This window comes from Oryzias latipes, chromosome 7 (genome assembly GCF_002234675.1).
Source record: "Oryzias latipes chromosome 7, ASM223467v1".
Classification (NCBI taxonomy): domain Eukaryota; kingdom Metazoa; phylum Chordata; class Actinopteri; order Beloniformes; family Adrianichthyidae; genus Oryzias; species Oryzias latipes.
The window spans coordinates 18,149,276-18,172,393 of record NC_019865.2 but is presented as its reverse complement, the minus strand read 5'-3'; the positions used below and the strand labels follow the sequence as shown (position 1 = coordinate 18,172,393).

Genomic DNA, 23,118 nt, shown 5'->3' with positions numbered 1-23,118 from the left:
AAACACTTAAACAGGTTGTACAGGTTTCCTAATGGCTGCCCACATGTTTGTGTATTTTCTGCTTTTTACTTGCGAATTTCAGTATAAGAATTGAGAGGTTAAACAGCAACAATCCTGCAGACAATAGGATAAATGGTCAGGAACTGGTGATGTAGGACCCAATAAGCAGGAGACAGGCTTAGTGACAGAAACTTTGACATTTAATAAATAACCTTGAAAAAACTAATGGGGAGAGAGAAAGAGAGAGACAGAGAGAGAAAGAGAAAGAGAGAGAGAGAGAGATACAATCAAACAAAAAAAAAACATAGAAAAACAGTGACAACATAGATAAGCTGACAATGAAGACCTGAACACCATACATTTGAATACACTGAAGGTCATTAACTAAATGAAGACAACTATGGAGAATCAACCATAACCTGGTAATACTGACAAGGAAAACAGAATATTATAAAACAAAAAACAAAAAAAGCACTCAATCCTCACATCAATAAAAAGGTGGTTTAGTCGCCTCATTCATATATTTTTGTCTCATTTTCTAAAATGTACATTCTAAAAAATATTCATTCATTCATTCATTCATCTTCTAAGCCGTTTTGTCCCTTCCAGAGTCACGGGTCTGCCAGAGCCTGTCCGGCCACTTGTGGGCAAAGGCAGGGGACATCCAGGATGAAAAAGAAAGTGCCTTTTTTACATTACATGTATTCTTCTCCTCACAGTCGCACACAACCACTTCCAGTGTCTCATGTCCCTCATTGTTCTGTTGGTCTTGCATCCGCAGTGGTATAGAATATTTTCCATAGGGGAGTGGCTTCAGGCTGACAAGGCCACCTTGCTGACCTGGTGAAACATGTAAAGACAGATATGTAGCTGCTTTATGCACTAGTTTAGTCAAATGGATTAACAGATGTTTACAGACCATAAGCAGGTTCTAGTGTCCAATGCTTCTCGTCTTCCTCATCATCAAAATAGAAAGAAAATGGTCCATTATAGGGGTCAGCATCCAAATCCTGCACAGGTATCATCACTTTGTTGTTCTTGTTTCCACACAAAATGAGGCTATTGTTGACCAGTTGTGGCTTGTGGTCATTGATGTCCCTCAAGTAAATACTGACATTACAAAAACCTTTGGCTGGAGGTTTACCTTGAAAATCACAAAAATGAAAATCTCTCAATTGAACTAATTAATTAAACATCATTAACAAATTATGTTTCAGGTTTGTTTCAGTACCATCATCTATGGCAGCAATAATGATTTTGTAAACATTGTCAGCATCCACGAAGGGTGATTCTCTGTCCATCTTCTTAGTTCCCTTGATTTCTCCAGTTTTTTCATCAATAGAGACCCAGTTAGCTGGATCGTCTACTAGTTCAAACCTGGAAACAGAGAATTGAGAGTAGCGAATACTACATAAATTCAAGCAAGAAAATAATATTATTTGTTTGGGACTTTCTTACATTCACAGTTTACATGCAGTCCACAAATATTTTACCTGAAAGAAGAAGAGTCTGGATCATAAACCTTTGGGGTGAAGAGCACCCTGCCTGGCTCTGATTCTTCTTTCTCATACACATCAGCTTTTGGTGGCTGAAACACTGGTGGGTCATTGCCATCAATCATAGTAATTGTGACATTGATTGAGTCAGGACGATAAAGTTTTCCGTCCTGTTTAATCAGTTTGCCATTCACACACTTAGTAAATGGTTCAATGTTTTCTACCCCAATCTTCAACTCAATCATCGTGGTGTTTTCATAATTCTTTTCCTGCAAAAGACACACAGAAATGAATAGAGGTCCAACTCGTTTTTGAGCACATGTAGAAAATTATAATTAACAAATTGGACTAATATTTGTTAGAAAGTTTTGAAAATGCTGCAATAAATCCACAAATCAGTTGTTTTCCAAAATAATTTTTCTCAGGCAAAATAATCCTGTAGTTTTGTTAGTTTTCACATGAAAACATAAGTCGCCCTTTTTTTCATAGTTTGGAAAGGGGTGCGACTTATACTCTGCAGCGACTTATATTAGAAATAAAATGAAATAAATACATTGATAACCCTCCTGTTATGTTCATTTGTGAAGAACAGAGATGATGTTCCTGGGTCAATTTGATATATGAGGTATGATAAGTGTTAAGAGTATGTTAAGTGACTCAGAGAATCAGCAAACCTTTTTTTATAGTAAGATCTTGAAGGCTAAAAACATAATATTCTATTTTCCAATGATTTCATAGATTCAGAAATGCAATGAAAATGACAATTGTTTCTACAAATACAGGATGAAAACAGAGTATTAGTTGGCCAATGATGCTTCATGAAAGGAATAAATAAATAAGTATGAGAAAGAATTACTGTGAAATTATAAGATAAACAGTCTGCTATAATTGTGTCATATGAGTTTGTGCAAGTTATTATATCTTGGTCTCAGATTTTGTCAAAAAAATTTCCGTCAAAATGCGACTCATAGTCCAGTGCGACTTATCTGTGTTTTTTTCTACTTTATAATGCATTTTTGGACTGGTGCAACTTATACTCCGCAGTGACTTATAGTCCGGAAAATACGGTAGTCTTTTATTGTCCAAAGAACATTTTTAAAAGTGGAAATTAGAACAATTGCTAACCAAATGGCACTGAATCAGAAATCAAATGAAATTGTGAACTAATGCATTGTATTAAGAAAAATAGTTTAGTAATGTGATACTTAGCAAATATGTTTTATAAAGCACATTTTAAGGATTCTCTCGGACAGAAAAAAATGTAGTTACCTTGACAATACTAAAAATACCCTCATTTGTTTTTGGATCAGTTTCCACTTTGAAAATTCCTTCCTCATTTCCACTGATGAAGAAGAACTTGGCACGCCAGCCATCAGTGTTGGGAGTGTCCTTGTCCTCTACTGGAAATCTGAAGACATCCCTGTAGAGTTTCATCTCATGTACTTCAGTTTGGAACTGAAAAACAACAACAACAACAACAATGTAGATATTGCACGATTATCCATTAGTTATCGATACTTTTAGTAGTTCATTTCTTTCACTTATTTAGAATTTTGTCGCTGGGGCAAAAAAAACAGTCTTCCTCTTACTGGCTCCTTTTGAGCTCTAATATGAGTTTACAGAGCCAGTCAGGAGAAATAACCTTTCCAACTTGGGATGAAGAAGGGGCTTTTTCTCTGGAAGACACTTAAATTGTTCTATCTACAACTTTTTGCAGTCTGACTGTTCTTTTCAGGCCTGTAGCTTATGGATAATGTCTTGATAGTTTTGTCACTATTAGCTTTTGCTGTGGGTGTAGCCGGTTGAATCAAGTAGCAGGATCTGTCCGACTCACGACATCCCCCTTTAACCCTTGTGCTATCCTAGGAACTTTAACATTAGGAGTTGGGTCATCTAGACCCACTAGAAAGTGTGTTGAACCTTTTTTCTTCGATGATTTGTGAACTTCGCTGGTGTCCATGGATTACATGAAATCTTTCCACCTTTATCCACGTTTGTCATGGTAGGAATAACATGTCAAAGTAAGGGTGGGGTCATCTAAGATAGCACAAGGGTTAAGTGGCAGTGGTCCCCAGAAGAAAGCATCCCACATGGATAACAGTGATTTTGCATTCTCTATACAGCAGATGGTATTGTTTCCATGTTTTATTCCAATGGTTTATTTATTTAATGTCTGAATTGAATTATTTTTAACATATAATTATATGATACCAATCTATAATTTTTTTTAAATCTAATATTGGTGCCCATAGGTTTTGCCGCTATGTTTTTTTCTTTTTTTTAACCTTTATTTTACCTGGAGGGTCCCATTGAGATATAAATCCTCTTTTTTCATGGAGCCCTAGAAAGAATCAACAAAAAAATACAACAAATGTTTAACAATTACAACAGAGTTAAAATGCAGATTGAAGTACATATAAATTGATTAGTTAAAACATGTACAATTCAAAGAAGTATACCGGTAATTGAGTGTAGTGAACATTTTTGCCTTCTTGTTACCATTGTCTAACATGTATGTCTTGTTTTACTTAATCTTTTGTTTAACAATTTTGTTATAGATGTTATCAATGTAATATTTTCCACAAGGAAAAAGAGTACATGGATTCCACAAATTAAACATTATTTATTTTCTGGTCACAATGTGTTCCCGTAGATTAACTAATACTTCTCAGAGCTTTACATTGGGTTATGATGTTCATGTTGAGTTTGTTTTCTTTTTTACGAGACCTTTGGAATGATTATTCCCTTATTGCCTCATCTCATCACTATTTCTTTAATATCCTGAGCCTTTCCTGACATGACACTAACTTCAGAGGCCTTATAGGTTTAATCAAACCTCCAAAATGCACACACATCAGATGACTGAGTCAAATGATGATTAAATCCATTGTCAGAACGGTTATTAAGTTTAAAACAAATTTTCTTATCTTCTGCTGCACAGCAGAACCTGGTTCTGTTTAGAAGCAAAGTTCTTAAATGCATTATAAGTGCAAGTACATTTACTGCTTTGGGGGATTTTTATTGACGCAAAATGTTATTTTGAAAGGAACTTGTGTGTCTTGCTGTCAGATTAAAATAAATACAAATCGGCATGTGGCCTATTGAGAAAATAACACTGTTATACTATAAATGTAACATGGTATAACTAAATGACCTTATGGTCACAAAAAACTGTATTTTTATAAAAATAGTAGTGAACTTTTACAGCTGTCACTCAGTTTCGCTTTAAGAAACAAACTGGACCAAATGGTTCCTTCAGCGGTCACAGGCCATCTGGTTTAGCTATTGCATTAATAACATAATTCAAAGTACACAAACACACTCCTTATACATATACATATATGCTGGCATTGAAATATTTACAATGAATCCAAACTTTGGGCGGCCGTGGTGCAGCGGTAAGGCGGTCGACCCATGACCCATGATCGTAAGATTGCAGGTTCGATTCCCGCCTTGCACGCCCATGTGTCGAAGTGTCCTTGGGCAAGACACTGAACCCCACCTTGCCTCTGGTGGGAGGTTGGCGCCAGTGTTTGGCAGTGGAGCTGCCATCAGTGTGTGAATGTGTCTGTGCATGGGTGAATGGGACTGTGACTGTTAAGCGCTATGGGCCTTCAAAAGAAGATAGAAACTTAAATTTACCATTTAAGCAAGTATACGCCATTAACTTTAAAATCTTGTCTACACATGTCAAGTAAAGCTAAAGTTGATATTTCCAAAATAATTTGAATTTATTTATTGGTGGAAAATCTAAATTTTAATTATCCGGATCCAGATCTCAGCCCATCAATCCTCCCTGGGATTATTTTTAGCGTTAAGTGAATAAACTCCAAGCTGGCTTCCTTAACCCTTGTGCTATCCTAGGCACTTTAAAATTGGGAGTTGGGTCATCTGGACCCCACAAGACAGTGAGCTAAACCTTTTTTCTTCAATGATTTGTGATCTTCATTGGTCTCCATGGAATGAAATCCTCTTCACCTTTATCCACCTTTGTCATAGTAGGGATGACAAAGGTGATGACAGAGCCACAGCCCTCCCCCACTCGGCAGGTCTGACCATAACCTGGTTCACCTCATCCCAAACTATGTCCCTATTGCCCTGCGGGAACGGGTTCACAAAAAGGCTGTGAGGAGGTGGACCCCAGAAACGGAGCAGACCCTGTAGGACTGTCTGGGGTCCACAGACTGGGACGCTCTTTGCACGCCTCATGGGGAGGAAATTGACAGCATGAAGGACTGCATTGCGGAATATATTAAGTTCTGTGAGGAATCCGTTGTGCCTACTCGAACTGTTCGATGCTTCCTTGACAACAAACCCTGGATCAGCTGTGACCTGAAGAACCTCCTTAACAAGAAAAAGAGAGCCTTCGGGTCTGGAGACCAGGAGGAGCTGAAGAGGACGCAGCACCAGCTTAGGGATCAGCTGAGGAATGGGAAAGATTCCTACAGGAGGAAGCTGGAATCCAAACTCCAGCAGGACAACAAGAGAGCGGTGTCACCTTCTTTGACTTCTCTATTGCCTTTAACACCATTCAGCCTTCTTTGCTGGGTGATAAGCAGCGGCTGATGGGTGCTGGTGAGTCCACTGTCTCCTGGATCACTGACTACCTGACAGACAGGCCACAGTTTGTCCGACTGGGCGCCGTCCTGTCTGACGTGGTGCTGAGTGGTGTGGGAACCCCACAGGGCACTGTGCTCTCTCCATTTCTGTTCACCTTGTACACCTCAGATTTTCGCACAACTCAGAGTCATGTCACCTACAGAAATTCTTCTTGTTCTGTCTTGTTCTCCTCCGTGGTCTGCTGGGGAAGCATTATTGCAGTCAGTGACACCAACAGACTGAACAAGCTGATCAGGAAGGCGGGTTCTGTCATTAGCCGCGGTTACATGGGCAAAATATCTAGATCTGATCAATGGTCGGATTAAAATTAAACCGTGTACATGGGCCCAAAAAACATTTTTCCGATTGAATAAACGTCGAAAATTCCGGAAAAAGGAAGAGTCCCACAGTAAACAAACCTTTGCTTTCATATACATTTATGCAGCAGCTCGGTAATATACGAGACGATCTTCTAAATGTGCTTTCATTAATGTTATGAATATTATGAAGCGCCTGTTCGCTCATCATTTTATATTTAATCCGTGTGGTCAGTGCATTTATTGTGGAAGAAGAACGGAGCTCCCAGGAGAGGCTAACACACGCGCTAACAAGATTTGTTTGATAGTCTTGTTTGATAAACTCATGCGGGATATGCGGCAATCTGCATCTTGGCTGCACGTAAATATGTGGGAACAACATCATGCTTACTGGAAACACAGATCCACGTGATGTTTTGAACAGTTATTAAGGACTGAGCGACATTTCTGCTTTGAAAAGTTAGCACACCGCCCCAAAGGAGCTGTGTGTGCTGGAAGTCCGAGCTCTGCTTGGACACACGGTTCTCCTGATAGCAGCTGACCGAGAGCGGCGGGACGGATCGCAGTCACACAAACAACAAAACGCACACGTAACAAAGCATCCTCCCCATTAATCCAGCTGCTCTGCTCAGAGACTCAGTTGGTTCGGTCCACCGGCACACGAGCCAAGACCGCGCAGGGTTCCGGTCCTCCCCGGCACCCCCCTCGTGAGGGATATAAGAGAAAGGAGAGGCGGAGTGGCACTTCGCAGCCGGTCAGTTTTAGCTCCAAAGCTTTCTCTGGAGTGAAACACCGTCCATGCATGACGTAAAACCAGAGCAGCAGTGACACACGATGAACCGTTTACATGTACAACGATCAAATCAACAATCGGCATAACCCACCAATCTCGATCGGAAAAAAATTTTGATCCGAACGAGTCTGATCGGGGCAGACTATTCCAAACGGCGTGTTTACATGACGCGTTTTCATTCCGATCAGGCATTCTTTTTGATTACTTTTGCCCATGTAAATGCAGCTATTGGCTACAAACAGGAAACATTTGAAGCAGTGATGGAGAGGAGGTCACTGTTCAAACTCATTTCAATCATGGACAACCCAGACCATCCTACGGTGGCCCAGAAGGGTCACAACACATTAACTTTACACACAACACATTAACTTAACACACAACACATTAACTTTACACACAACACATTAACTTTACACACAACACATTAACTCACAACACAACACATTAACTCACAACACAACACATTAACTCACAACATAACACATTAACTCACAACACAACACAATAACTCACAACACAATAACTCACAACACATTAACTCACAACACAACACATTAACTCACAACGGAAGTAAAACTGCAATGGAAGTGCTTTTATTCTGAAATTTCTACTGGGCTGAGTGGCTAACAGCCTAACAGAAAGTAACGACACAGTGAGCTGTGGAGGGAGCATGTTTCTTCTACAGAATGTGTCTTCTATTTGCTGTTTTTATTGTTGTTGTAGTTCTGATATTTGCGATAGATCTTCACAAGACCATCATTTGCTTGCTCTCTCTTCTTCACTGATGAACTTTTTCCTATAGAATTCAGGTGATTCAGACAATCTTTTAAAAGTGGAAATGAGAACAGGACGCTTTATTATAAGAGTCCATAATAAACTATTTAAAAGACATTAATGAATCCTTAATAAACTATTTATAACACATGAACAAGCACTAGTAATGTTTAAGTAAGATGCTAAGTACATTACTTAGCATTTGTAAATGTGTTGCAACTGACTTACACGTTTAAATAAGCTGTTTATAAATACATTAAAATACATTTACATTTGCAAAAATACTTTTTTGACAGTTTGAGTGTTTTGCAGCCTCCTAAACTGTGGGTTATGTTTTGTCACAAAGAACCACAAAATAGAGAATATGAACAATGACCTTTATAACACTAATCAAAGCCACAGATATATAAGAACCCTTCAACACATCACAACAACAATGTGAAAGAAGAGACACATGTACAAAAACATTCTTTCACAATGTTGTTGTGATGTGTTGAAGAGTTCTTATATATGTGTTAGTGTTATAAAGGTCATTTTTCATATTCTGTACTTTGTGGTTGTTTGTGACAAAACATAGCCCACAAGCAATTTATAAATGGCTTGTAAAGATCACCCCCTATTTGGTCACACTTTAGATTGGGGGACTGCAAAACCCTCACTAAACTGTTAATAAAAACACTGTTAATATATTTATTAATCCCATACAAGTAATTTATAAATAGCTTTGAACAGGATTCACAAATACTAATTAATCTCTTTATTAGCAGCTTAATGCCACGTTAATCATGCTTGTTAATGTCTTATGAGTAGTCTATTAAGGAATATTTAAATGTTTTTATAAACAGCTTATTTAAACTTGTAAGTCAGTTGTAAGACATTTACAAATGCCAATTAATGTACTTATAAGCAGCTTAATAAAACATTACTAGTGCTTGTTCATGTCTTCTAAAAAGTTTATTAAGGACTTGTTAATGTCTTTTAAATAGTTTATTAAGGACTGATCCAACATTCTTTTGAATGAGGAGAAAAGGAGTTAATAGGAAAGATTTAAAAAAGCTTGATCTCTCTTTGCCACAGTGGACTTGTATTTTCAATGCTACAGATGCCACACTGACCTGTCAGACAATCTCAAGCATTCTTCCTTCACTTCCAAAAAATACTCATGAACAGCCTTAAGGGGACAATCAATCCATCCAAGTTTGCTTATCCAAAGGCAGGTAGGGGAGTAGCGTTCCAAGCAAAAACTGGGCCCTTTTCTCCACCTACACATTCTCCAGATCTATGGAAGTACTCTAGACATGGGCTTGGCCAAGCAAGGGAGAGTTCACTGGTCTGTCTTTGGTCTCCCCCTGGACATCTAGCCAATTGGACTTATCCATTTTTGCCAAGGAGGAATTTAAAACAGATGCCCTAGCAACATCAACTGGTTCTTCTTAATGTGGAGAAGCAGTAGCTTGTAGCTTGTTTGAGCTCTATCCATGAGCCCTGCAGAGGAAATTAAATTTTCGCTGCTTGTATTTAGGATGTTGTCTTGTTAAATGTGAACAAAAGCTTATGACTATAGGTGAGAGTAGGAGCAGACATTCACTTGTAAACCAAAACATTTGCCTCGATTATTACAGGATTACTTTGCTGCAACTACTGCACCAATCCACCAGTCAGTCTCATGCTCCCTCCTTTCCCCTCCTTGTTGTAATGAAGACTCCATGATACTCAAAACCCACTCCAATGCAAGTTGTTTTTTGGTGTTTTTTAACATGTTCTTGTAAGTTTTTCAGATGATTGAGATTTATTAAGAAAGTCAAGCTCAAAATTGAATTTTTGATTACTATTTTATTCAAGTTGATGAGAATCGGGAGCGGATGAAAAAATACAGTTAGAAAAAGCTTGATGTTGTTATGTAGAAGGTACAATTGACAGGCCACAAGCTCCCTGCTCCGCTCATTTCTGATACATCCACTTGTGGATGACAAGGTCCATGTAGTTCTTTGTTTTCCTCATCAGAGCTGGCATCTGGCTCAAAACTGTATGACTGGATAGCTCCAATATTGCTCACCATTTTTGTTGCACCGATTGTGGTCTAAGGGGCTGTAAGCTAGCGGGAGAGTGTGTAAACAGATGGGTGAAGGGGAGGTGGGGACAGACTTGCTCCACACCAAAATTCTCACCCACAACTCACAGGTGAATTTCAAATGAACTTTTGCTGCTTTGTCCTAGAAACTGCTTTGGAAAACAACACAGGCTTATTGATTTTAGCTGAAAATTATAATTTTAAAATAAAAGACCACTGGAAACACTTAAAAATACCTCAAAGGTTGACCACAGTGGGACTTTAAACTCTTCTAGTTGAAGCCGGAGCTCTCTTCTAACCGGAAAATGGTATACCACCCTTTTGTATGAGTGTTATAATTTTTAAATAAGCATACTACTCCACCACGTACATCTGAGCTGAAGGTAAAAACTTACCAGTATCTCTCAACAACATAAGGGCTTAGCTGGTACAGTATTCTAAGGTCAGAACTGAACCCAAACTATTTCTCCCGAGGTTCTACTATCAACTACACTTTCCTCTCTAGTGTTCTTAACCCTACCAGGTAAAGGAGGAGGGTGATTTTCCATTTGATTCAGATCCGAGAGGACGTTCCTCCCAATTACCCTTATCCTGATTTCACTGTCACTGTCCAAAGAACTGAAGTCCACCAGCAGAACAGCTAAGACCAGAAAGACGACGCCTTTCAGCAACTACAAGAAGGTTGGGTATTTAGAACTGTTATCAGCTTCATAAACACAAATCACAGTGAGGCTGAATAGCTCAACCAGAAGAGGTTGACCTTGTCATCCACCAGTGACATCTTAAAAACTTTACAAAACCAACAAAAATATATATATAAGCAAAACTTACCTCTTTCTTCTTGAACTCTGGCATATGTGTGTTGGTGTCTCTAACATTCAGCGATATAATTTCCGTGCTTGACAGTGGAGGTGTTCCATGATCCTTTGCTTCAAGAGTAATGTTGTACTCCTTTGCTTTCTAAAACATTAAAACATTGAAATTCAGATGAGTCTAAGAGTGTAAGAACTACTGATTTAAAAAAAAAAGGACCAATTGGGTTTACTTCATAATCAAAACATCCAGTGAAGCTAAGATGAACAGTTCTTTCATCAATCCATTTTGCCTGAATCTTGGGCTCCGGTGGAGTCTGCTTAATCACAGTGATGTTGAACGTAGAGTTTTTGGTATTCTTCTCATCCATGTCTTGAGCAACCACTTGCACACCCAGATATCCTTTCAGAAGAGAAACAGCAAACTTCATTTTATAAAACTTATCAATGGAACTAAAGTTAATGTTGCAGATTTCAATAATTTCCAAACCTTAGTTTCACGTAATGACATTACATTATCAATAGCTGAATTTCTATTGACTATAAATTTTCCCTAAAGCAAGTACCACAATTTTGAAAAGACTCACATTTATCGGAAAAAGTTTTTGCGCTTTGAGACATATAGAATGCACATACAATATTTTGCAAAACTGCAATGGAAACACTGTTTTCAAATTAAATGAGTCATATGAGCAAAGGTTGAGTGTATCATGCAGAATTGCTGGATCACCAACCACGATTTCCCAAAATCGTGGTTGTGCAAAGAGCAATCGTGCAAAGAGCTTAGCGCTCCATGGCCTGGTCAAGAAACCAACGTCTCTGCTGTGGTTCAGTGGCCGTGCCTCCTCAGTGACTACTCTACACCTGCTCCTCTTAATCTTTTCACCTGCAGCTCATCACAGGGACTATTTGTTCTGGGATGGAACCTTCGGCAAACGTCAGATTATTGTGCCTCATGAATTCCTGCCAGCCCGTGTCCTTGCCTCGCCGTCAGTCTGCTCACCTGCCGGCCTGTTCTCCTCTCCTCCATTCATCCCCTCTGCCTCATAAAAATAAAACCTGTTCACCACTCTATTTTCATGTCAGAGATTTGATTCTGCAACACCCACCAGTTTCAAAACATTCTCCTTTGAGAGATGATGATGAGCGCTAGTGCTGTGGCAAAAATTTGAACACATCTCCTATAAATCAAAGTATTTTTCACATCCGTCACCATGTTTTTGAAGGGCTTATCGCAGGATTTGGTTTGTGTTTATTCGTGAAATTTATGACTTAATGGAAACATTGCAATTCTGAAACTGTGTTCTTTTGACATTTCTAGAATATTGATAAAGTTTTGCGCATGTATGTAATGGAAATGCAGCTAATGTGTATTTTAGGGCTGGGCGATACTGGGAATTTGGGTTTCAATCCGATACCAAGTAATTACAGGGGGCCATATCACAGATATCAATACCAATACTTTTTAGTGAAATGTTTGATTATAGAATAATTTTGGAAAGACACATTTTTTTTGTTAATTAAGTGTATAATAAAACACAGGACAGGCTTTAACAGGCTTTCACCAAATAAATATGTTTAACTAATCACCACAATCTGAACTGAACACGCATCAAATATAGAACATGTATATTAGTAATGTCATACTACAATAATAGTAAAGAAACATTAACTAGTACAACATTCTTAAAAAAGCTACTACAATGAAACAAAAATAAACAGCACCCTAAATGTTTATTTTTAAAGGCAGTATGAAAACAACTAAGTCACTAAAAAATAATAATAATAATGAAATAAAAGATTTACTGTAATAAAGTTAAGACAATGTCTTTTAGTTATCACACATCTATGTGAAATGTGTTCTATGCATCTGACCCCTCCCCTGAGAGAGAAGTGAGCTGTAGCAATGAGCATGCTCTGGAACCATTATGTGCATATATGTGGCTCTTTCTGCTCTCTGATGAAGCAGGAAAGGGAGGAGCAAGGTATGAGCTGCCAGATTGGGCAGTTTTCCACTCAAATTGGGTGGGTTTTTGCTCAAATTGGGAATTTTTTTGTTTCTTCTTTGTCCATTTAGGCAACATGGCAGACAGAGGCACAATGCTTGCATGAACTTGCATGAGTCAATTCAAGCTCATTACTGTGGTTATTAAAGAAAAAAATGCAACAAAAGTATCAATTCATCATGCTTATATTAATACTTCACCTTGTTGTTTATAATATCAATACTCAGATCAATCCGCCCACCTATAGTGTGTTATAATGTGTCTGTCAGTCTGCCCCAAGGCAGCTGTGGCTACAACAGTAGCTTACCATCACCAAGTATGAATGAGGAGTGAATGAATAATGGACACAATGTAAGCGCTTTGAGCGTCTGGAAAAGCACAGAAAAATCCAATCCATTATTGTTATTATTATTATTAGTTTCATTAGAATCCAACAAATAACTTTAGAACTGTGTCTACTTCACCTCATTCCTTTAAGTGAAACCCACCTTCCACTTGGCTTTCACTTACTGTGAAAGTTTGGGGAAATTGGATAAACCTTGGTGGATTGTCGTTGATGTCTTTTACTTCCACATCAAATGCCAGCTCCTTGTCTATTTTTTGATTGGTGTCTGTGTCATACACATCAAAAATTACCTGTGGAATACAGCACTCTGGTTACATTCATTATAGCTACAATTAAAATGTTTTTATATGTAAAGTGGGGCAATAAAGTATTTAGTCAGCCACCAATTGTGCAAGTTCCCCCACTTAAAAGATGAGAGAGGCCTGTAATTTTCATTATAGGTATACCTCAACTATATGAGACAAACGGAGAAAAAACTTAGAAAATTATATTGTCTGATTTTTAAATAATTTATTTGTGAATTATGGTGGGAAATAAGTATTTGGTCAATGACAAAAGTTTAACTCAAAACTTTGTTATATACCTTTGTTTGTCAATGACAGTGGTCAACCATTTTATGTAAGTCTTTACAAAGTTTTGACAAACTGTTGCTGGTATTTTGGCTCATTCCTCCATGCAGATCTCACATAGAGCAGTGATGTTTTGGGGCTACCGCTGGGCAACACAGACTTTCAACTCCTGCCAAAGATTTTCTATGAGGTTGAGATCTGAAGACTGGCTAGGCCACTCCAGGACCTTGAATTGCTTCTTATGAAGCAGGCAGTGTGTTTGGGATCATTGTGATAGTAAAAGATCCAGACACGTTTCATCTTCAATATCCTTGCTGAGGGAAGGAAGTTTTAGCTCAAAATCTGACGATACCCTAATCCTTCTTTCCTTTACACAGATCAGTCGTTCTGGTCCCTTTGCTGAAAACAGCCCCAATGCATGTTTCCACCCCCATGCCTTACAGTAACTATGGTGTTCTTTTGATGATACTCAGCATTCTTTCTCCTACAAACACAACAAGTAGAGTTCTTACCAAAAAGTTCCATTTTGGTTTCATTTTTCCATAAAACATTTTCTAAACCTCTTCTGGATCATCCAAATGCTCTCTAGCAAACTTTAGACGGTCCTCCTCATGTACCGGCTTTAGCAGGGGGACACGTCTAGCACTGCAGGATTTGAGCCCCAGGTGGTGTAGAGTGTTACTGATGGTAGCCTCAGAATGTGTGATGGTAGCCTTTGTTTCTTTGGTCCCAGCTCTCTGCAGGTCTTTCACTTGGTCTCCCGTGTGGTTCTGGGATTTTTGATTACTGTTCTTGTGTTCATTTTGACCTCAAGGGTAAGACATTGGCGGGAGCCCAAGACCGAGGCAGAATATCAATGTTCTTCTGTGTCTTCCATTTCTTAATAATTGCTCCCACAGTTGACTCCTTTTACACCAAGCTGCTTATCTATTGCAGATTCCTGGTGCAAGTAAAATATTTTGTTTCTGGTGACCTTAGACAGCTCTTTGGTCTTGGTCATAGTGGAGTTGTGAGTGTGATTGTTTGAGGTTGTGGACAAGTGTATTTTATATAGATAAAAAGTTCAAACAGGTGCCATTAATACGGGTAACAAGTGGAGGACAGAGGATCCTACAGGTCTGTGACAGCCAGAAATCCTGCTCGTTTGTAGGTGACCAAATACTTACGTATTTTCCACCATAATTCAAAAATAAATTCTTTTACAATTAGAAAATGTGATTTTCTGGATTTTTGTTTTCCTATTTTGTCTTTCATGGTTGAGGTATACCTCTGATGAAAATTACAGGCCTCTGTCACCTTTATTAATTGGAGAACTTGCACAATTGGTGCCTGACTAAATATTTTATTGCTCCACTGTAGATATATCTCCAATTTCATATTGACTCACATGGAAGCAGTCGTACTTCTCTCTGTCAATAGGTTTAAGCGCGAAGACCTCTCCAGAAGTTCCATTAATGGCTAAATACCCTTCAGTCACAGCCTCTCCGGTTATTTCAAAGCTAAAGTCTTGTCCCTGTATCTTGTCATTATACATCTAAAAGAAACAAATTCAAACTAAGATGTTTGTATTGCAAAAACAGATTAACTTTAGATTATACTTGTTTAACCTTTGATAGAAAATACGGGTAGTTCACTATCATTTCCTCCTCAAGTTCAATAGTAGATAAGACCCATCTTCTTTTAGTTCGAACCAAGAGATCCTGGAAAAGAAAAAAATTGGTGAGATGGAGGTCAGTGATTGAAGTTTTAGTTATAGTTCTCTTGCAAACATTTAGTATTCATGTACCCGCTTTTTTCGAGCTTCCTCGCAAGCACTGCCGATATCCAAGGCTGGAAATGCAACCTGCATGCATAAAGAACATGGGTTACAAGATAAATGTTTGTGATATTCTGATTACCAGCAAAAGCTATTTCCTATATAGTCTCAACTTGACACTTGAAATTGCATGCATTTACACTGCTACAAGTACATCTTTTTGAGCAAGTAGTATATTGTCTTTTTTGGCTGTACAAAAATCTATTACAAATATTTTCTTTGCAGTTCTTTTAATATACATGACATTTTCTGTATTTTTATGTTGTTGTTTTTTTACATATTTTAAACTGTAGAAAAAAGGAAAAAAGCCTTTATTTGGCCACTAATTGGTGGTTGTGATGCAGAGGTATTTGGTTGACCTTTGTGTCCCAGTGAGGTTCTGCTCTGCCTATCTGTGAGTGGGAAAAAACGCTGAACCCAGCATACTGGTTAGCCTCTTGTGTGGGTGTGTGTGACGCAAGTGTTCTTTGTTCTTCCAAGAAAGGTGGAAAGTGCTATAATATACACAACATTTAATATCCAAAATGTTCTAAAGCAGAACTGTGAATCTAAAATGATTTGAAAACATATCTCAACATTTGTTATTTGTGGAAGATTCTATTCTAGATCCTGGTTTTTAACCCTTGTACTATCCAAGGCACTTTAACATTGGGAGTTGGGTCATCTAGACCCGCTAGACAGTGCTCTGAACCTTTTTTCTTCAATGATTTGTGATCTTCACTGGTGTCCATGGATTACATGAAATCTTTCCACCTTTATCCACCTTTGTCATGTTAGGGAGAACACGTCAATGCAAGGGTGGGGTCATCTAAAACAGCACAAGGGTTACACATGAAACTTTGGTGCCTTTGTTAGACATTTAGACATTTTGTGGCTTTGTTTGCAGTTCAGATGCTGCACTATCTGAGCTTCCCTTCTTACATTTATTTTCTGTATTAATATGTTTTTCAGTTTTTTGTTTCAATGTTTTATTGATGTCCTGCCAACACTTTCTGCGCCTCTGTAAAGCATTTTAAACTCTCTCTTTATCTCCACCGCTTTGCCTTAAGGGGTCCAGCTTAACAACTCATTTTATCTAGGCTTGAAACTATTTACGTGGAAATTTTAGTTTCAAGGCTGAATGGACAAAACAGTAATTAACACAAAACAGTAACTGATTCGTTGTTTTTCTTATTATTTGCATATAAGTTTTGTTAGTTCACACTGAAACCAGCAGTTGAAATTTTCAGATCCTAGATGTAATTGCGTTTAAATAATTTTTTTAGCGATTCAGGCTCATGCAATCATGCATCACTACATTTCTAAGTCAGTTTTTAGGCTCTTCACATGCATTGAAAGTTTAAACCAGTTCAACTTTGACCAATCATGAACTCGGATTTGGTAGTGAAAAATGGGTAGCATCATGAAGAAGAAGAAAAAATAATTGCAGTTTGCGCCTGGCCAGAATTATGTGATACCAAATCTTTTATATATCCTAATAGAGCTGTAAAAGAAAAAGGCTGCAGCTTCAACATCTGCACCAAGCCTCCTCCAGCTGTGAGTCCATGTGCTATTATCGACTGCTAATAGCGACTGTCCAGTGTAAACACCATATTCTAAATGAGCATTTAAAAACCTGAGTTAAAGAAGTGCTTTAATACGCTAGTGTTTGTTTGTTCACCTTTCAGCATAACTCTTCAGGGGCTGCCACAGCAAATCATCTTTAAATGATTCACAGGCGGTTTGGCGGAGATTTTTATTCTTGATGCCCTTCCTGACAAATCCCTGGGTTTAATCCGGGATGGGGATTGACACAGGGAGAGCCAGACTATGGCCCCTTTGTGGTTAACCCACACTGGCTTAAACTCATTACGACCCTTGTGAATTAAACTCTGATTTCCCATGAGCCAGTTCTGCACTTTTTTTTTCTTTCTAACTTGTTCTGTCCAACAGCTGAGCAAACAGCTGAAGGCCTTTTGTGTTGGGCAGGTTTTACTATTACAAAAAGAGATTATATAATTTTGAGAAACCAGAGTGTAAATTTGTATAAACCCTTTTTGTTTTTTTAATTATTTTTTATTTAGTTGTCACATTTAGTGTGTGTGGGGAGGGAGAGGGGAAGAATGTGACACGGGGGGGGTAAAAGGAGGAGAGGTGGAGAAAGTGGGGGATACAAGCACTGATTTGAATAATTTATTATTTTAAGCTGTAACAATTATACCCGATCTGCTGGAAAGACAAATATTACATCAAAGGTGAAATTCTGACACGAAGATGAGTGGAAGATATCTGTCCATCAATACACTGTGGGTTAGGAGGAGGGATGAAGCAGACAGGGAGCAGTGTGGTAATGACGTGCACGTGGGGGTGGAGATACATGCTGCCGAAGTGAATCGTGTGATCATAAGGGGAACCAGATCCTACCCAGCCCGACCAGCCAGACCAGGAGAGGGGGGGAGAGACCCCCAGGCCAGGAGCGCCCCCGGCGACGGGACCCAAGCAGCCCGGGAGGGGGGGAGGAGAGGACCGCCCACCCACCCAGCCAGGCACAGAGGAGGCCCCCCTACAGGGGCCCCACCAGCGGCGATAGGCATAGGCAAACCCGGCGTCCCGACCCCCAAGCCACAGGACAGGCATGCTTAGCCGTACCAGGCGGCAGCCATGGGGGCCACCGGGCGCCGGACACCGAGACACGGGCCATGAGCCGCCTACCACCCAACTGTCGCCCCGTCTCTGCAAGCCAGCCCCGGCACCCAACCCAAGCAACCCAGAAATCACCGCGCACCCACCCTGTACAACGCTCCTCACCCGCCATATTAACCGACCCCTGATCCCTTAACCCCCCTAATGCCTTCCCCACTCTGTGATGGGGAGAGAGAGCCCCAGAGGAACCCAGCAAGCCAACCCCCAGGTCCGTCACACCCATGCACTCTCGTACACACACTCACAATCTTCTGGTTGCCCTCCACCCCCCGTCACCACGCAGTAATCCCCTCCGGCCGACCGACTCCCCAGCGCCGCACGCCCGACCACCTCTGCAGCCGACAGGATACCCACAAGCCTGGCCGCCACAGGTAAGTTCTGCACTTAACCAACTGAGTTTTCCAGTTTTGCATCACATGCCCGGTGTCGACGTAGCATAAGAAGTATATTACTAGTATTATGGAAGACAACTTAAGGACCATTCAAAGGATATCTTTTAAAAAGGAACACTAAGACAGTATTTTGTTCTTCAGGTCAACTGGACTTAAGAAGTTGATATAGAAGACGTTTTGCTGTTCTTCCAAGTAGCTGCTTTAGTTCTAACTGCTGATTCCAGTTATTTTTCAGAGGTGTGGCAAAACAAGTTTTGTGCCTAGGAAATGTGAGTAGAGACAAACACCAATGATGGTTGGCTGGATTTAATAAACATTAGTATATTTTATCATTACAGTGCATTTTAAAGCACAGAAGAGTTTAAATTCATTGCAAAACCAGCACATGTTGTACTCAGGACATTTTCTTCTTTTTCATGCCAAATGTAAGAATACAATGAGTCTCTGCAAAGGTGTCTTTGTTCGGGGTCTCATTTATAAATGTTTCTAGTTTGCACGTTGCAGAAACCGATATGAGCACACACCTAAGCAAACATGAAAATTCCACCCTGATATTAAGTTTTTCAAGAATAAAATATTTATTTATCTAACAACTGAGGCCCTGGGTTCATTGAAAGATAAAACATTTTATGTTTTTCCTTCTGTTTTTGTCCCAGAAAAAGAAGTCCAGACAGCTAGATGGTCAGATGGACTCTACTACAACAAAAAAGAAACGTGCACACGTACTTGCTGAATAAATTTTGAATGCAAACTAGAAATATCTGTATTCAGTTAAAATGACTATTTATTTAGAAAAAAAAATGGTTTGTTGAAGGATAAAACAACTTTTTTGTCTTTTCCAACTCATCTCCAACTGAGCTGCTTGGCTATTAAAGAAAAAAGAATCGTGTTCTATTTTGCATTAACCTTACAGATTCTCCCACTCAGAGACAGAAGAGAGACTGTCTGACAAAATGTACCTTTACTGAAAAGCTAACAAGCAGGGCAAAACCTTTTTTAAATACAATTTTTCTTTTCATTTTTGGTGAATTTACCTGCAGGATTCATGTGATACACATTGCAGTTCAATAAATAAGTATCGAATGCATTTAAAAACCACAATCCTCCCATTGAGAACAGTCTTGGAACAGACTACGGCATACCTTTGGGTGTATGTTTTATGTATTTTGTAAAAAAAAACTTTTTGGAGTAATATTTTCTACACTGAGCATGTAGGCTGATTTAAATACAAGTAGAATTATTAACCTTTAAAGATTATTGCACCCATAAATTAAAACATTGCAGGTGTGTGACTAAGAAAATATAAGAAAACAAAAAGTCATGCTTACCAAGAGAAGCAGAAAAACAGTCCTCATCTTGGTTTCCACTGCCTGCTATTCACTGTGGGAAATGCCCCAGCGGAGCAGAAAGGAGTTTGAAAAAAAACATGGGTGGAGACAATTCCACTCTGCCTCCAGGCAGCAAATTGACCGACTGATTAACCTGTTTGTTGGTGCACCTTTTTCAGCTATTTGGTGAAGTTATAACTTTAGATGCAGCTACAATCAATAGAAAGACATTTAGAGCTGGAAAAACAACAGGTTACAGAAGCTTTTTTTTTATGTAAATGCATTTCCTTAATCTGAGCATGCTCGGGAAACCTCTTGACTCAAGTGTTAATGTTACCATGTTTCCGTGTTCCGTGGAGCTTACATTAAGAGTATTTATATAATCTATAATAATAAATAAAATAAAATACCATTCATGATAATACATGCTTTTAACCCTTTAAAAAACAAGATGCAGAAAAGATGCAATTGACGTCTACATTGACATCAATTTGTTTGTTTTAACACAAATCTATATCATGTCTTCAGTATGTCAGTTCTGTTCTATTTTTATACCTCTTCAAAACTGATGGGGAAAAGTAAAACAAAGCTGGGATAACAAAAATCTATTTATGTGTATATTTTTTTAAGGTTGGTCCCCATTTTAAAGTATATAATTGGGCTGATCAAAAACATATTATATATATTATAGACAACAATTTGTTTTAAATCTGCATGCTTTAAACACTGATGAACTGTGAGCATAACTTGCAGTTGTTACACAGTAGTTCTCTTTAACAGGTTGTGTTAAAGAATTCTGGGGAAGAAAAATATCAACTGAAACCTAGGAACTGCTGTTGGAGCTTCTCAAAGAACATATTTGGCAAAAAAATAAGCTGAGGTGCTCCTCTTTAATTCAGCCTTAGGGTAATTGAAGATCAAATTTGTTTTTGCAGGAAACAAGTTTAAGTTCAATATGTGAAGCCTGAGAATGAAGCAAGATGTTGGATTGTTAATATAAAATGTATTTTATCTCAACTCTTACCTGTGTGGAATGTTTTCTTGAAAACAGTCAGTCTTTACCAAACAAAGACAAAATCATCCATCCATCCATTTTCTATACCCTCCTATATGACATTATATCTTTTAAAATTTCCAAAAAATTCCAGCTTATTGGCCCAGTGTGTCTGCCCTGAGACTGGAAGGTTGTGTCCATGGCCAAGCCATACCAAAGACTGGGACCCCTCTACAGCTCCTGCTGCCTCAACAGAGCAAAGAACATCATCAGAGACGCTTCACGCCCCTAAGGACTGAGCAGAATTTTGCATTGAAAAGCTCACAGCCTCCATGATAGCTGGAGATATGTTCTCCTGCTGCTCGATCACATTGAGCTGCGGGGCCGATGGCAGTCTGATGGCTCCCACACGTAACAACGCATCCGCCCCTCATCCACAAAGCGTTCAGTATTAAGTCCGATTGCTCTGCACAGACACGATTTGCTCCGTCCACCAGCAGCCACGCGCAGCGACCGGTTGCCGCACAGAGGCGTGCATATCGCGCTGAGGCGCGTGCTTTTCAGTCGCCGCTGCTTTATTTTACTGGTGTGTTTTTTTTAACCAGCCCTGTTACTCTCACAACGCTGCCGCGTCACAAGCGGAAGGAGAGCTGTTCCCGTTCACCCCTCCATGCACTGCTGCTACTTGCTCATTCTTAAACACGTACAACAGTGTGGCGAGCCGGGCGTTGGCCCCGCCTTTAGCCTCTAAGGCTCATGGGAAATGGGGGATCGCGGATGTAAATATCCTCATCATAACTGAGGGATGTAATGTTGATTATATGGTTACTGTTTGTAATTTTATGTATGATACCTAGATTGTCAATAAGTAAAAAAAAAAATAAAATAAAAAAAATAAAAAAACATAACTGAGGAACTTGTGAACAGAATAAAGCTCCATGCTGTTTGGTAGATGTGGGTGTACTGCACAGACACGATTCGCTGCGTGGCTGCTTTATTTTACCGGTGTGTTTTTTTAACCAGCCCTGTTACTCCCATAACGCTGCCGCGACACAAGCGGAAGGAGAGCTGTTCCCGTTCAACCCTCCATGCACTGCTGCTACTTGCTCATTCTTACACACGTACAACAGTGTGGCGAGCCGGGCATTGGCCCCGCCTTAAGCCTCTGAGACTCATGGGAAATGGGCGATCGCGGATGTAAATATCCTCATCATAACTGAGGGATGTAATGTTGATTATATGGTTACTGTTTGTAATTTTATGTATGATACCTAGATTGTCAATTAGTAAAAAAATAAAAATAAATAAAAAAATAAAAAAAACATACTTGAGGAACTTATGAACAGAATAAAGCTCCATGCTGTTTGGCAGATGTGGGTGTACTCAAATACATGAGCCTGAGGCCAGGCCGATTCCTCCCACAGTGTGCTAATGAATCACACTTACTCTGGGAGTCAGGACGTGAATTGTCAGGATGACCATGTTGCTTAACGCATGCGATTTGTACTCTGACGCGGCTTGTGTATGAATAAAAGTAATTAAACACGTAAAAATGGGTGGGTGCGGCTTGTAATCGGGTGCGCTTTATAGTGCGTAATTTACGGTACTTTATTTCAAAAGTTGTGTTGAAGAGTGGCTGATGAAGGTATGGGCATCCCTGAAAAACTCCTAATTCTTCAGTCATGTCCTCCTGTACGGATACTGTGGACTTTTGGGTTGTCCAGACCCATAGAGGATTGTAAGGAGGAGAGGCTGCATCCTAAGAGGACAACAGGTGTCTCTTGCAGTTCCCTTGAAGCTCGTACGGCCACCTTAAGGGAAATGGAACAACAATGTTGTGCGAGTGGTAAGTGTTTCGTTAAGTATTTGTAAGAATAATGTAAGTTGTGACGCATGCTTCTTAGGCTGCATTTACACTGCAGGTCTTGATGCCCATATCCGAATTTCTGACTATATCCGATTTTTTTGACGACCCGCTTACATCATCTTTTAAAAGTGACCCGTATCCGATTTTTGCATTTACACTATACACTATACAATGCTGAAACCATCAAACGTAGACGTTCTAAGGCAGGGGTCGGGAACCTATGGCTCGCGAGCCATATATGGCTCTTTTGATGGTC

The 23,118-nt window shown here is 39.4% G+C and overlaps 1 protein-coding gene across 1 annotated transcript; it reads right to left on the bottom strand.

Moving 5' to 3' along the window:
* Positions 1–192: 192 nt before the first annotated feature.
* LOC101154865 (cadherin-like protein 26) lies at positions 193–21,308 on the bottom strand. Its single transcript, XM_011477314.3, has 14 exons — positions 21,026–21,308; positions 20,002–20,053; positions 15,570–15,626; positions 15,391–15,483; positions 15,171–15,317; positions 13,357–13,504; positions 11,096–11,265; positions 10,882–11,010; positions 3,793–3,837; positions 2,766–2,951; positions 1,494–1,765; positions 1,232–1,377; positions 920–1,144; positions 193–840 (listed from the first exon to the last, which is right to left on the bottom strand). The coding sequence occupies exons 2-14, from the start codon at positions 20,026–20,028 to the stop codon at positions 587–589; spliced, it is 1,899 nt and encodes a 632-aa protein (XP_011475616.2). The 5' UTR covers positions 20,029–20,053; positions 21,026–21,308; the 3' UTR covers positions 193–586.
* Positions 21,309–23,118: the final 1,810 nt, after the last annotated feature.